General features: G+C 38.2%; 1 protein-coding gene across 2 annotated transcripts in view; it reads left to right on the forward strand.

The window, feature by feature from the left end:
* Window positions 1–13,117, forward strand: part of LOC127882036 (cyclin N-terminal domain-containing protein 1-like) — a 57,483-nt gene that overhangs the window by 32,438 nt on the left and 11,928 nt on the right. For both annotated transcript variants that reach the window (XM_052430427.1, XM_052430426.1), the window contains one exon: window positions 5,787–5,883. In XM_052430427.1, the coding sequence (XP_052286387.1) occupies window positions 5,787–5,883 (97 nt within the window). The remainder of the gene's footprint in view (window positions 1–5,786; window positions 5,884–13,117) is intronic.

Genomic DNA, 13,117 nt, shown 5'->3' on the forward strand with positions numbered 1-13,117 from the left:
CCAGCACTAGTCAACAAATGTAGGTATTGCCCAGCACTAGTCAACAAATGTAGGTATTGCCCAGCACTAGTCAACAAATGTAGGTATCTCCCAGCACTAGTCAACACATGAAGGTATTTCACAGCACAAGTCAACAAACGTAGGTATCTCACAGCACAAGTCAACAAATGTAGGTATTGCCCAGCACTAGTCAACAAATGTAGGTATCTCCCAGCACTAGTCAACAAATGTAGGTATTGCCCAGCACTAGTCAACAAATGTAGGTATTGCCCAGCACTAGTCAACAAATGTAGGTAAGGCCCAGCACTAGTCAACAAATGTAGGTATCTCCCAGCACTAGTCAACAAATGTAGGTATTGCCCAGCACTAGTCAACAAATGTAGGTATTGCCCAGCACTAGTCAACAAATGTAGGTATTGCCCAGCACTAGTCAACAAATGTAGGTAAGGCCCAGCACTAGTCAACAAATGTAGGTATTGCCCAGCACTAGTCAACAAATGTAGGTATCTCACAGCACTAGTCAACACATGAAGGTATTTCACAGCACAAGTCAACAAACGTAGGTATCTCACAGCACAAGTCAACAAATGTAGGTATTGCCCAGCACTAGTCAACAAATGTAGGTATCTCCCAGCACTAGTCAACAAATGTAGGTATTGCCCAGCACTAGTCAACAAATGTAGGTATCTCACAGCACAAGTCAACAAATATTGGTATCTCACAGCACTAGTCAACAAATGGGTGTATCTCACAGCACTAGTCAACAAATGTAGGTATGGCCCAGCACTAGTCAACAAATGTGTGTATCTCACAGCACCAGTCAACACATGTAGGTATCTCACAGCACTACTCAACAAATGTAGGTATCTCCCAGCACAAGTCAACAAATGTAGGTATCTCCCGGCACTAGTCAACAAATGTAGGTATTGCCCAGCACTAGTCAACAAATGTGTGTATCTCACAGCACTAGTCAACATATGTAGGTATCTCACAGCACTAGTCAACAAATGTAGGTATCTCACAGCACTAATCAACACATGTATGTATCTCACAGCACTACTCAACAAATGTAGGTATCTCCCAGCACTAGTCAACAAATGTAGGTATCTCCCAGCACTAGTCAACAAATGTAGGTATGGCCAAGCACTAGTCAACACATGTAGGTATCTCACAGCACCAGTCAACACATGTAGGTATCTCCCAGCACTAGTAAACAAATGTAGGTATCTCACAGCACAAGTCAACAAATGTAGGTATCTCACAGCACAAGTCAACAAATGTAGGTATCTCCCAACACAAGTCAACAAATGTAGGTATCTCCCAGCACTAGTCAACAAATGTAGGTATGGCCCAGCACTAGTCAACACATGTAGGTATCTCACAGCACTACTCAACACATGTAGATATCTCCAAGCACTAGTCAACAAATGTAGGTATCTCACAGCACAAGTCAACAAATGTAGGTATCTCACAGCACTAGTCAACACATGTAGGTATCTCACAGCACAAGTCAACAAATGTAGGTATCTCACAGCACTAGTCAACACATGTAGGTATCTCACAGCACAAGTCAACAAATGTAGGTATCTCCCAGCACTTGTCAACAAATGTAGGTATCTCACAGCACTAGTAAACAAATGTAGGTATCTCACAGCACTAGTCAACACATGTAGGTATCTCACAGCACAAGTCAACAAATGTAGGTATGGCCCAGCACTAGTCAACACATGTAGGTATCTCACAGCACTAGTCAACAAATGTAGGTCCCTCCATCACCAGTCATCAAATGTAGGTACCTCCATCACTAGCCAACAAAATGTTAGTATCTTCCTCACCAGTCAACAAATGTCTACAGATATTTCCATCACCAGTCAACACATGTAGAAATCTCCCAACACCAGCCAACAAATGTAGCTATCTTCATCACCAGTAAACAAATGTAGGAACATCCATCACCAGTCAACAAATGTAGGTACCTCCATCACCAGTAAACAAATTTAGGTACTTCCCAAAACAAGTCAACAAATGTAGGTACCGCCATCACCAGTCAACATATGTAGGTACATCCCAAAACAAGTCAACAAATGTAGTTACCTCCATCACCAGTCAACAAATGTAGGTACCTCCATCACTAGCCAACAAAATGTAGGTATCTCCATCACCAGTCAACAAATGTAGGTCTCTCCCAGCACCAGCCAATAAAGGTAGGTACCTCTATAACCAGTCAACACATGTTGATATCTCCATCAGCAGGCTTGAAATGTAGGTACAGTCCACTCTTGTTATCTCGACATCAGATGTCTCGATATTCTCGATATGTCGAAGTTAGCTCAATGTCCCAACTTTTTTCCTTCTTTATCTTTATAAATAAACATCGCATATTTCGATTTTCGTTATGTCGAATAATTTGATATCTCAATATAAAATTTTGTTCTGAGTCATGATTTTACATGTATTTACTGTGGTTTATCTCGAAGTGCGAATAACTGTCACAGTGTCGGCAAAGGTGAGACATTTTTCTTTGATACTTCACCGTCCCGCTTCTCCCGGCTTTTCCCGATTCAGTGAAGGTAGATAATTGATCTGTTAATTGCATCAATGATCACACGTGTGTAATGTCGTTAGCCAGAGCTCCAGATAAGGGCCGTACAGACGTAAATACGGCTTTTTCATGAAGGTTTACGCATTTATTTTTATAAACTGGACGTACAATTACGACTTTAATATCCCTTTTACGAATTTACGAAAAAAATCTGGCCGTACTGATACGTCGGTGTCAGCGCGGCATATTTGTTGGTCTCTAACCTAACGGCGCTTTTCATTAATTTAAATTACCGAAAAGTTGTAGAGTGGGTTCCAGTATTATTATCTATTCTGTGGCGTGATTTCCGGTAACATCGTAAGCCCGTCAAAAACAATATGTCTGCGCGCATGGAAGGCCGGCTAAACCGAAAGCGGTTCAATTAAACACTTTCTTGTCATATAATGGCTACATACGGTCGTCTAACCATTCTGACATTCAATCTGTAAGCCCAGTTGAAGTGTTTGCTTGAGCGGTTAACTGTCAAAGTTGGCATAGTATGTGCTAACTTTGACAGTTGACTGCTAAAGCAATGATTCTTTTGAGATGAGAACGTGACATTGGTGTTCATTTACTTAGCTTACTGGTTGGCTTGTGTTTTCTTGTCAAGAAAAATAAAGTTATAGTATTTAGTCATGAGTTTTAATGTGTAGTTGTATTTGCATCAAAATTCAGAATGGAAAACCTAATAAAGTAACTGTTTAAGAAGCAAAATATATTTATTATAATTAATGCAAATGTTTCTGTAAAGTAAGGTATACACCCATCAATATCCAAGAACACGGGTAGTACAGTACTACCTGTATTTTGGGATATGGTAGTACAGGTACTAATTGATTTTCAGCGTTACTCCTTTTCTTTCTGTCAGTGGCAGTACCGTTACTTATTTCACAAATCCTTATCTAGAGCTCTGGTTAGCCATAAACACTTGAGTAAGGCCTGTCACTTTAACTGTGACTTTAACTGTGACTTTAACTACAATTAATATACAGCCTGTCGAAAGGCCGAAAGATATATTTTTGCGTAAATAAACCGTCGCAAAGTTACAGAACTACAAAATGTACATGTACAGTTCAGTATTCTGGAACGTGATTTACGCATGTTCAGATGGAAAACCCTCGTCTTGATTGGACGTTCATTGCATCATAACTTTAAATAGCAACATTACCGGATGTTTACTCGACAGTTTAGAAAAATTATAACCGCATGTGTTCAAGCAATTCTGTAATACTTAAAACATCATTTTAAGCATTTAGATAGCATACTTAATCGTGCCTCATACAGAAGCGTATATATCAGGTAGAGAGTATTATGATGGTTTTTGCTTTAGTGAGACCACTTAGGAGGTATTTAGATGTTAAAAACAAGCTTAATTTTTGTCTCATTTTTTTCTTTGAAAACGCCTGATCGGATATCTTGAACTCTCGTTATCTCGATATTTTTTCTTGTTCCCGCCAACTTCGAGATAATGAGAGTGGACTGTATCTCCATTTCCAGTCAACAAATGTATGTACCTCCATCACCAGTCAACAAATGTAGGTACTTCCCAACACCAGTCAACAAATGTCTACAGGTATCTCCATCACCAGTCAACAAATGTAGGTACATCCATCACCAGTCAACAAATGTCTATAGGTATCTCCCAGCACCAGTCAACAAATGTAGATACCACCAGCATCATAAGTAAACAAATGTAGGTACCTCCATCACCAGTCAAGGTATATCCATCACCAGTCAACAAATGTAGGTATCTTTATCACCAGTCAACAAATGTAGGTACCTCCATCACCAGTCAACAAATGTAGATACCTCCATCACCAGCAAACAAAATGAAAGTATTTCCATCACCAGTCATCAATTGAGGTATCTCCATCACCAGTCAACAAATGTAAGTACCTCCCAATACAAGTGAACAAATGTAGGTATCTCCTTCACCAGCCAACAAATGTAAGTATCTCCCAGCACCAGCCAACAAATGTAAGTATCTCCCAGCACCAGCCAACAAATGTAGGTACATGTACCTCCATCACCAGTCAACAAATGTAGGTACATGTACTTCCATCACCAGTCTTCAAATGTAAGTACATCCATAAAACAAGTCAACAAATGTAGGTATCTCCACCAGTCAACAAACGTAGGTACCACCATCACCAGTCAACAAAATTTAATTATCTCCCTACACCAGTCAACAAATGTAGGTACCTCCATCACCAGTCAACAAAATGTAAGTATCTCCCAACACCAGTCAACAAATGTAGGTATCACCATCACCAGTCAACAACTGTAATTACCTCCTAACACCAGCCAACAAATGTAGGTACCTCAATCACCAAATTTGTTTATTGATGTTTTGTTGGAAACCTTTATTTAGGAATTTTATACTGTTATAAGGGACTAATATATACTTTTTGAGAATTAGGTTTAAAAAAACACACAACACTTTATACAATTGAATAACAATTTGGAAAATATCCTTTGACTATTAACATTTTATTGAATTGTGTTTACAACTTTTACTATTTGATGGATGTATGAAAGCCAACACATCATGTCCATTAAGCTGATTAGGCCAACTTACCCACAAATGTATGAACAGTGGGATTGGTCTTTGGGCTCTTCTGCCAGGTTATTTAGACAGTTTTGATGGTAAAGGGTGATCATTTAAAAAATAAGTTTATTTATACTAGTGGGATTTTAAATTCTGTCTAATACTTTTTTTAAAAGTTGATTAACTATTCAGTTTACATCAATCTTGAAATATTTGCGAGATAAGAGCAACAGGTACCAAGGAAAACCTTATCTCAACTGTGTCTCCCACCACATATAAGGCCATGAACTGTGACATGAATTTTGGAGGCAAACAGTTTTTGCCCTAAGTCTTTTTATCGACTTAACAATATTATAATGAATTTGTTTGTGTCCAATCATGCATAGTAGGGGAATAATTGTCTATGGTGCATGCCTATGTTTATTAAATTTTGTCATTACACTTGAGTTAATTTGGGTAAACAAGTTAATTTGGGTAAACAAATATATTGAATTGTAGTCACATTTTTATCTCATATCTTTCAAATATGGTAAGAACACTTAAATATCTAAGTTAAAGTAAGATCCATTTCAAATAATTAAATCCATGCTAAGGTATGGTAGACAATATTTTTATAAATATTGCCCTATGTTAATCCATTGATGTTCTGTTTTTCAGTGACAGTTTTGCCTCTGTCCGCGCTGATAAGATGTTATTAATGGTTTCCATAGTGACCGCTTCAGCATATATCATAGAGAATGAATCACATCAAAAGGTTTGTTATCCTACTGTTGTTGGTAGATTAAGAACTATTGAACTTGCCTTTCCGGCATGCTGATTAAACATTTGAATGGCAAAAGCCTGTATTTATAAGTGATAAACATTTTGTGGAAAATTATTTAACAATCTGTTTATGCCCTCAGAATCTATAGATGTCTGGAATCTTATAGCGGTTGGCCTTTATGACGCTTTTTGTATAACCTCATGAATACTTCCTACAAAGGATTGGTACTGAAATTAATGATGTCTTTGAGCAATATCTACCCACTTACATCACCCATCCCTATGTTTACCTTGACATTCTCTACATTTTTGACATAGACTAATTCAGTTGGTGTTAAATCTTGGTTAACCCTTTTCCCCATAAGAAGCAAAGTGAAAGTGGCTTTTGCAACCAGCCATATTGTGTTTTGCTTAACAACAAAACGGCTTTGCATTAGGCTATGATACTTGAATGGATGTTATCTATAAACACTCCCAACACACCCACATGACCTGACCTCTTTTTTCCGTTGACATTGACCTACTTTATGACTTAGACTTATTCAGATTGGGAAAAGGAAACAATACTAATGAGGCTTCCACTGGGGATTATGTGTTAATAGAACGCAGCATCTTGATTTATTTCTTTATACTTAATTGGATAATTTCGAGAATGATTTTCAATAAATATTCTTAATAAAACATGTTAGTGCTTTTTTGTCAGTAGTTTCATTTTTAGCTCGGCTGTTTATAGAGAAAACCCTAGGTATTGTCATAGCCAGCTTGTCGTGTCTTTCCACGGTCCGCCGTCCGCGTTGTGCTAAAACCTTAACATTGGCTCTAAAATCAAAGTGCTTACACCTACAACTATGAAACTTAATACATGTTTGTAGCTGCAACATGATGTGTTCTACACCCCACACCCATTTTTGGGTCATTAGGTCAAAGGGTTAGGTCACTGACCTCTAAAAACAAAAAATTAAAAATCTTCCAAGAAGCTTTCATTTATTTAAAACTGCACCCGCAGCCGAGCATTGGCACCTGTTATGCAGTGCTCTTGTTCTTCTATTAATGCCCCTCCTTCAAGAAGATTTCAAGTGGGTTACATTTATTTCACCTGCCCATCGAGTGATGGGTGGGGTTATATTTATAAGTCCCCTACCGGTTTCACCGTAGGGGACTTATGGTTTGCAGTCAGTCAGTCAGTCTGTCTGTCTGTCACACTTTTCCTAAACTACGGGTCCAATTCTGATGAAATTTCTCAGGAATGTTTCTGGGGTTAACCTGTTTCAAATTTGTTCAAATTATGCCCCTGTGGTCAAATTTGACCCTGCCCCGGGGGTCACAAAAATGAAAATTTGCTTATATAAAGCCTATTTTGTTTAAACTTTAAAAATCTTCACGTCCATAACCATTGGGCCTAGGGCTATCAAATTTGGTATGTAAAGACATCTAATAGTCCTCTACCAAATTTATTCAAATTATGCCCCTAGGGTCAAATTTGACCCTGCCCCGGGGGTCACAAAATTGAACATATGCTTATATAAGGCCTATTTTGTGAAAACTTTCAAAATTTTCTCGTCCATAACCATTAAGCCAAGGGCTATCAAATTTGGTATGTAGAGACATCTAATAGTCCTCTACCAAATTTCTTCAAATCATGCCCCTGGGGTCAAATTTGATCCTGCCCCGGGGGTCACAAAATTGAACATATGCTTATATAAGGCCTATTTTGTGAAAACTTTCAAAATTTTCTCGTCCATAAACATTTGGCCTAGGGCTATCAAATTTGGTATGTAGAGACTTCTAATAGTCCTCTACCAAAATTCTTCAAATTATGCCCCTGGGGTCAAATTTGACCCTGCCCCGGGGGTCACAAAATTGAACATATGCTTATATAAGGCCTATTTTGTGAAAACTTTCAAAATTTTCTTGTCCATAACCATTGGGCCTAGGTCTATCAAATTTGGTATGCAGAGACATCTTATAGTCATCTACCAAATTTCTTCAAATTATGCCCCTGGGGTTAAATTTGACCCTGCCCCGGGGGTCACAAAGTTGAACTTATGCTTATATAAGGCCTATTTTGTGAAAACTTTCAAAATTTTCCCATCCATAACTATTGGGCATAGTGTTATCAAATTTGGTATGTAGAGACATCTAATAATCCTCTACCAAGTTTTTTCAAAAATTGAACATATGCTTATATAAGGCCTATTTGTGAAAACTTTCAAAATCTTCTTGTCCATAACCATTGGGCCTAGGTCTTTCAAATCTGGTATGTAGAGACATGTAAAAGTCCGCTACCAAATTTCTTCAAAGTATGCCCCTGGGGTCAAATTTGACCCTGCCTCGGGGGTCACAAAATTGAATATATACTTATATAAGGCCTATTTTGTGAAAACTTTCAAAATTTTCTCGTCCATAACCATTGGGCCTAGGGCTATCAAATTTGGTATGTAGAGACATCTAATAGTCCTCTACCAAATTTCTTCAATTTATGCCCCTGGGGTCAAATTTGACCCTGCCCCCGGGGTCATAAAAATTGAACATATTGTGGCGTCCGTCAGGATGGGTTTATGGGTTTTCTTTGTGAGTTATATTCTTACAACAAGACTGGCGGCAGTTTAAATAATATATTTATTTAGTTGGTTTAATATGTTATTGCAAAATTAGACAAGTTTGGTGGACACTTTCTCGGAAATACGTTACAAGTTATTTTTAGTTACCCAAGATGTTTTTACTCACTTTACTGCCCAGACAAGTGGAGCTACCAAGATGGAAGTTGTGCTGTCAAATTCAAATTCTAGCGCACTTATATACTTTCTGGAAAGTGCCCACGTGACCTTAACTGACCAATGACCATATGACAGCCTGCCAGCATAATAACAATAAACCAATAGGATTCTGACAGCTCGGGAATCATCCAATCAGAATCCGTCAGCCTGAGCTGTCAGAATCCACAATGATGCTGGCAAATTCTGTGTCATAGCGGCCATGACAGGTCAGATTTATGCATAACATTTACATAATAATGCATAAATATGGCTTGTCAATAAACAACAGGATCGAAATGGAAACAATACACATAATACTAATAGTTCTGTTAGTGCAGTTAATAATTCGTGGTATTACGGAATAAGTCATGGAAATGAAATGGATTATTGTGTTAAAAGGATGTAAACAATGGACATTGCAAGCCTTACACGAATAACAAGGTAAGTGCAATTATCATCATCATCATCATAATCATTAGTAGTATAACTTTGGAAACTGCATTCCACGTAAGTATAACAGTAAACAATAAAGCATTTAAGCATATAATGGGTGTGGGGGTGGGTCATTACAATCGCCCCACCTTTTAAAATTAAAATTCTCCTGAATTTTGATAGCTCAAAAGCAAACGTCATGTGGTAGTTATCACATAAAATATACTGCAATTCAAACTTATTATAAGACTAACATTAATTAACAAACGAACATGAACATTAGAAACAGTTGGTAAGTAGTTGTTATCCAGTGCATATAACTTCCACCAAATACCATTACGCCGTACTTATTCACTCGGGGTAATAAGTCACACTAAGATATTTTCAATCTTACAAAGGTTCTTGTTTTGCATTCAATGGTTGTACACTACACAATCATTATGAAATAATTACCCACACAGTAACGTAATAGCGGTACATTCATATCGCAAATCCCTAGAAGGTTGGTGTGCACAGACAATCAATCTATTGATTTTAACTTGAACAGCAACAACAATATCAGATAACAATACTGAACATAATAAATTTAAATTCGTTATAATTCGTGAATACGTTTACCAATTATCGATAATACAGTAACTATTATCAAATTTTAAACTTAACGCGTAATCACACAATTTAAGTTACCCCTCTGTTTCATGTGTAATTTAGAATAATGACATAATGAACTTAATAAAAAAACACTTAGTTCAGTCAATAAACAATAAAATGCAACATATTTGTGAATCAAAACGACAATAATAATAATAAATTATCAGTCAATGTCCAGACTGTAATGACGCCGTAAAATAGTTTGCATGTTAGTTAGGTGTAGCCTTCAACACCGGAAATTGAGTCACGAAATCAATGTATGGAAAACGATTGTTCGCAAATAACAACCACATGTTTGAGGGTTAGTTTGTCATCTAAGTGAACCTCGCCGTTCGTGGTAAAGTATACCTTTATTGTCAAGCTGTCTATTTAACTATCATTTATCGAGTTTCTTTGCTGATGCTTCACACATTTATTAGTTTTAAATTAAAGGAATTGTTAATAATGTTTGGATCAAGATAAACTTGGCAATCGTTCACACGCTCAGCAATTATTTGTCTTGATAACTTAGTTACACATATATTGTTACAGATTTGAGACATCAAAGTCTGAAGAGTAAAATCAAGACCAATTTCATCAGTCGAATATAGTACAATATACGACGAAGACATCAGGGGAGCACGTAATGGATCGACATCAGGAGAGCACGTCATGGATCGACATCAGGGGAGACAATCATGGATCGACATCAGGGGAGCACATCATGGATAAAGAACAATACACGAAGAAGAAGACATCAGTTATTTCTTTTTCAAACGTAATGGAATTTCCTTGCACGCTGCTATTAATTTATCATTTGCAGTGTCACGCATCATGGATGCAGATTCGATCATGCGCAACCGTTTCATGTCCTCTTTCCCTAGGGCAATTTCCCTCAGTCTCACATAAATAGCATGACACGAATGTACATTTGTATCGACTGGTGCCCTCGGGCTCAAACTTCCAGGCAAAACCAGAAAATTGAAGGCATTCAGTAGTTCCACACGTTCAAACTTGAAATTACATCCCCTAGCCTGCAAGATTGACATTGCCTGAAACTCTGTGAGCATTAATCGCAGATCTGCTGACATTCCCTTCCAGCCATGGGGAGGCCATTTGAATTTCGGTTCCAGGAAGGTAACTGCCTCATCCTGGTCCCACTCTCGCCGGGCTGGAGGAAACAAAGGCATCGCGCCCATGGCTAGCAGTTTCTTGGCTCTCATTTGGTTTGATGGTGTTGGGGGAAGCCTTGGCACCAGAAATTCAGAGTTTGCACTAGAAATAATCTCGGTTGGCCCCGAACGACGAGCGACAGGGATCCCAATTGACATTGAAACTTCAACACAGGCTGTTGGTTGTGAAGTTACACACAAAACATGTGGTATTGAAGATATAGATGAAGATGTAACAGATACTTCGACACAGGCTGCAGGCTGTGGAGTCACACCCGAGACATGCGGTATTGAAGATATAGATGAAGATGTAACAGATACTTCGACACAGGCTGCAGGCTGTGAAGTCACACCGGAGACATGCGGCTCCGAAGACACGGACGAAGACGAAGCTGTAACCGGTACTTCAACACAGGCTGCAGGTTGAGAAGTTACACTGGAGACCTGGGGCACTGAAGACATGGACAAAGATGAAGTTTCAATAGGGACGATGGAGTTGCTAGCGAGAGGACTGTTTGAAGAGGAGGTTTCAGAATAGTCGGCCTGGATAAGAAGTTGTCCGGGGTAGCCCATACTGTCTTCAAACGTAGAAGTAGCTGTGATCTCAACTTCATCTAAAAGTGGAGTTGAGCCACCTGACAATTCATCCGATACCAAGACGAAAGATGGGACATGGTTGAATTTGATTGAAGTAATGTGCTCAACCCCAACTCCGATTCCTCGAGCGACTTTTTCCTTGGTGTCTCCATCCGCATCCACAGGACTGGTAAACTCGTCAAAGGGACTGTTTGAGAGTGGCAGCTGAGCTAGCCTTTTGGCCAAACGTCTCAGGATTAGAGGATGGTTAAATATGTCATCAGACAATTTGAAAGAAAATGACTGATTGTCAAATTGTCCTTCAACAGTAGAAGATCCATGTTTAATGGAAATATAAGAGACCGACAGGGTGCTGAAAGTGTTCTTTGACCCTGAAGAAATAGTTTGCCAAAAGCTGTGGTCTGTTGAACGTGATTGTCCATAAACCCTAACGAAATCATCCTGGAAAATTGCTAAGCAAGCCATCTCCCTGACATGGAAGGCCGTCTCCGGAACCTTCGTATCTGGGTGAACCGTAAGGATGTGGCGTTTCATATCAGCTGCGCGTTTAATGGTTACATGGCAAAATGGACACTCCACTCCCAAGCGCTGATGTACAGTCTCGACATGTCTCTCAAATTGACGTTGAGTTGCCAATGTGGCATGGCACAACCAACAATGTTGGTGTTTCATTCTGTAAATTTACAAAAAGGTATAACAGTTTATAAGTTTGAAATTTGCTACTTTATATGTTCTCGCTTACTTATTTTCATCTTCATAAAGAAAGTTATATGAGTCATTTATACATAACACTCCATTAACTCAAATATATGTGTTTTACACTTTAAGAATTTTACAAATGTCTGAATGTTTAAACAGCAAGCCAATAATGTTCTGTTCAAATTGCATGTTATTGTACACATAGATTTAGTTCACAAAATCAAAATGTTATATGCAAAAAGCAAGTTTATTTGTTTCAGGTATCAACGAAAAGTGTCCACCACCCTAATAAAAAGGCAACACAAGTACTCAAAGGTATCACACATTACTCTAAAATCGACTAATTACTTTTAATAGCACTATTTTGAAACGTCTGCTCCAAATATATAAAACATCATATTTATTTAAATATGAAAGAATAACCGATAACGAATATGGTTGCGCAGGCCAATTCAATTATCAAAACATGTGATATATAGCCCATATCACATATTATGGTGCCTTTAACACGGTCACCACAACTTCATGAGCAACTTAGCTGATTCTCCCCAGCTTTTGCAGCAGCTCATAAACTATATATTTGGATCAAACCGACACACAATATAGTGATATAAAAATTAAGTCATATTTACTTAATTCATTTATTTATTCGAAATCTGCACTTGACCAATTGCAGAATTGAGCAAACCAAGATGGAATATGGTTTCCTTTGTAGGGAATTAATCTGTCTATGTGATACACTTTTGGCTTTAACTTTAGCCCACTCTTTACTAAATAGGTTATGTCGTCTAATTTCCTTGTTATTACATATGGACCTTTCCATTTGCAGGTTAATTTCGAACAGACTCCAATACGTCGAATCGGGTTATACAACCAAACAGCTTGGCCGACCGAAAAAGACCTCTTTTTCGCCTTGATGTCATAATGACGCTTCTGATAT

Source organism: Dreissena polymorpha, chromosome 5, assembly GCF_020536995.1.
Source record: "Dreissena polymorpha isolate Duluth1 chromosome 5, UMN_Dpol_1.0, whole genome shotgun sequence".
In the NCBI taxonomy this organism is placed as follows: Eukaryota; Metazoa; Mollusca; class Bivalvia; order Myida; family Dreissenidae; genus Dreissena; species Dreissena polymorpha.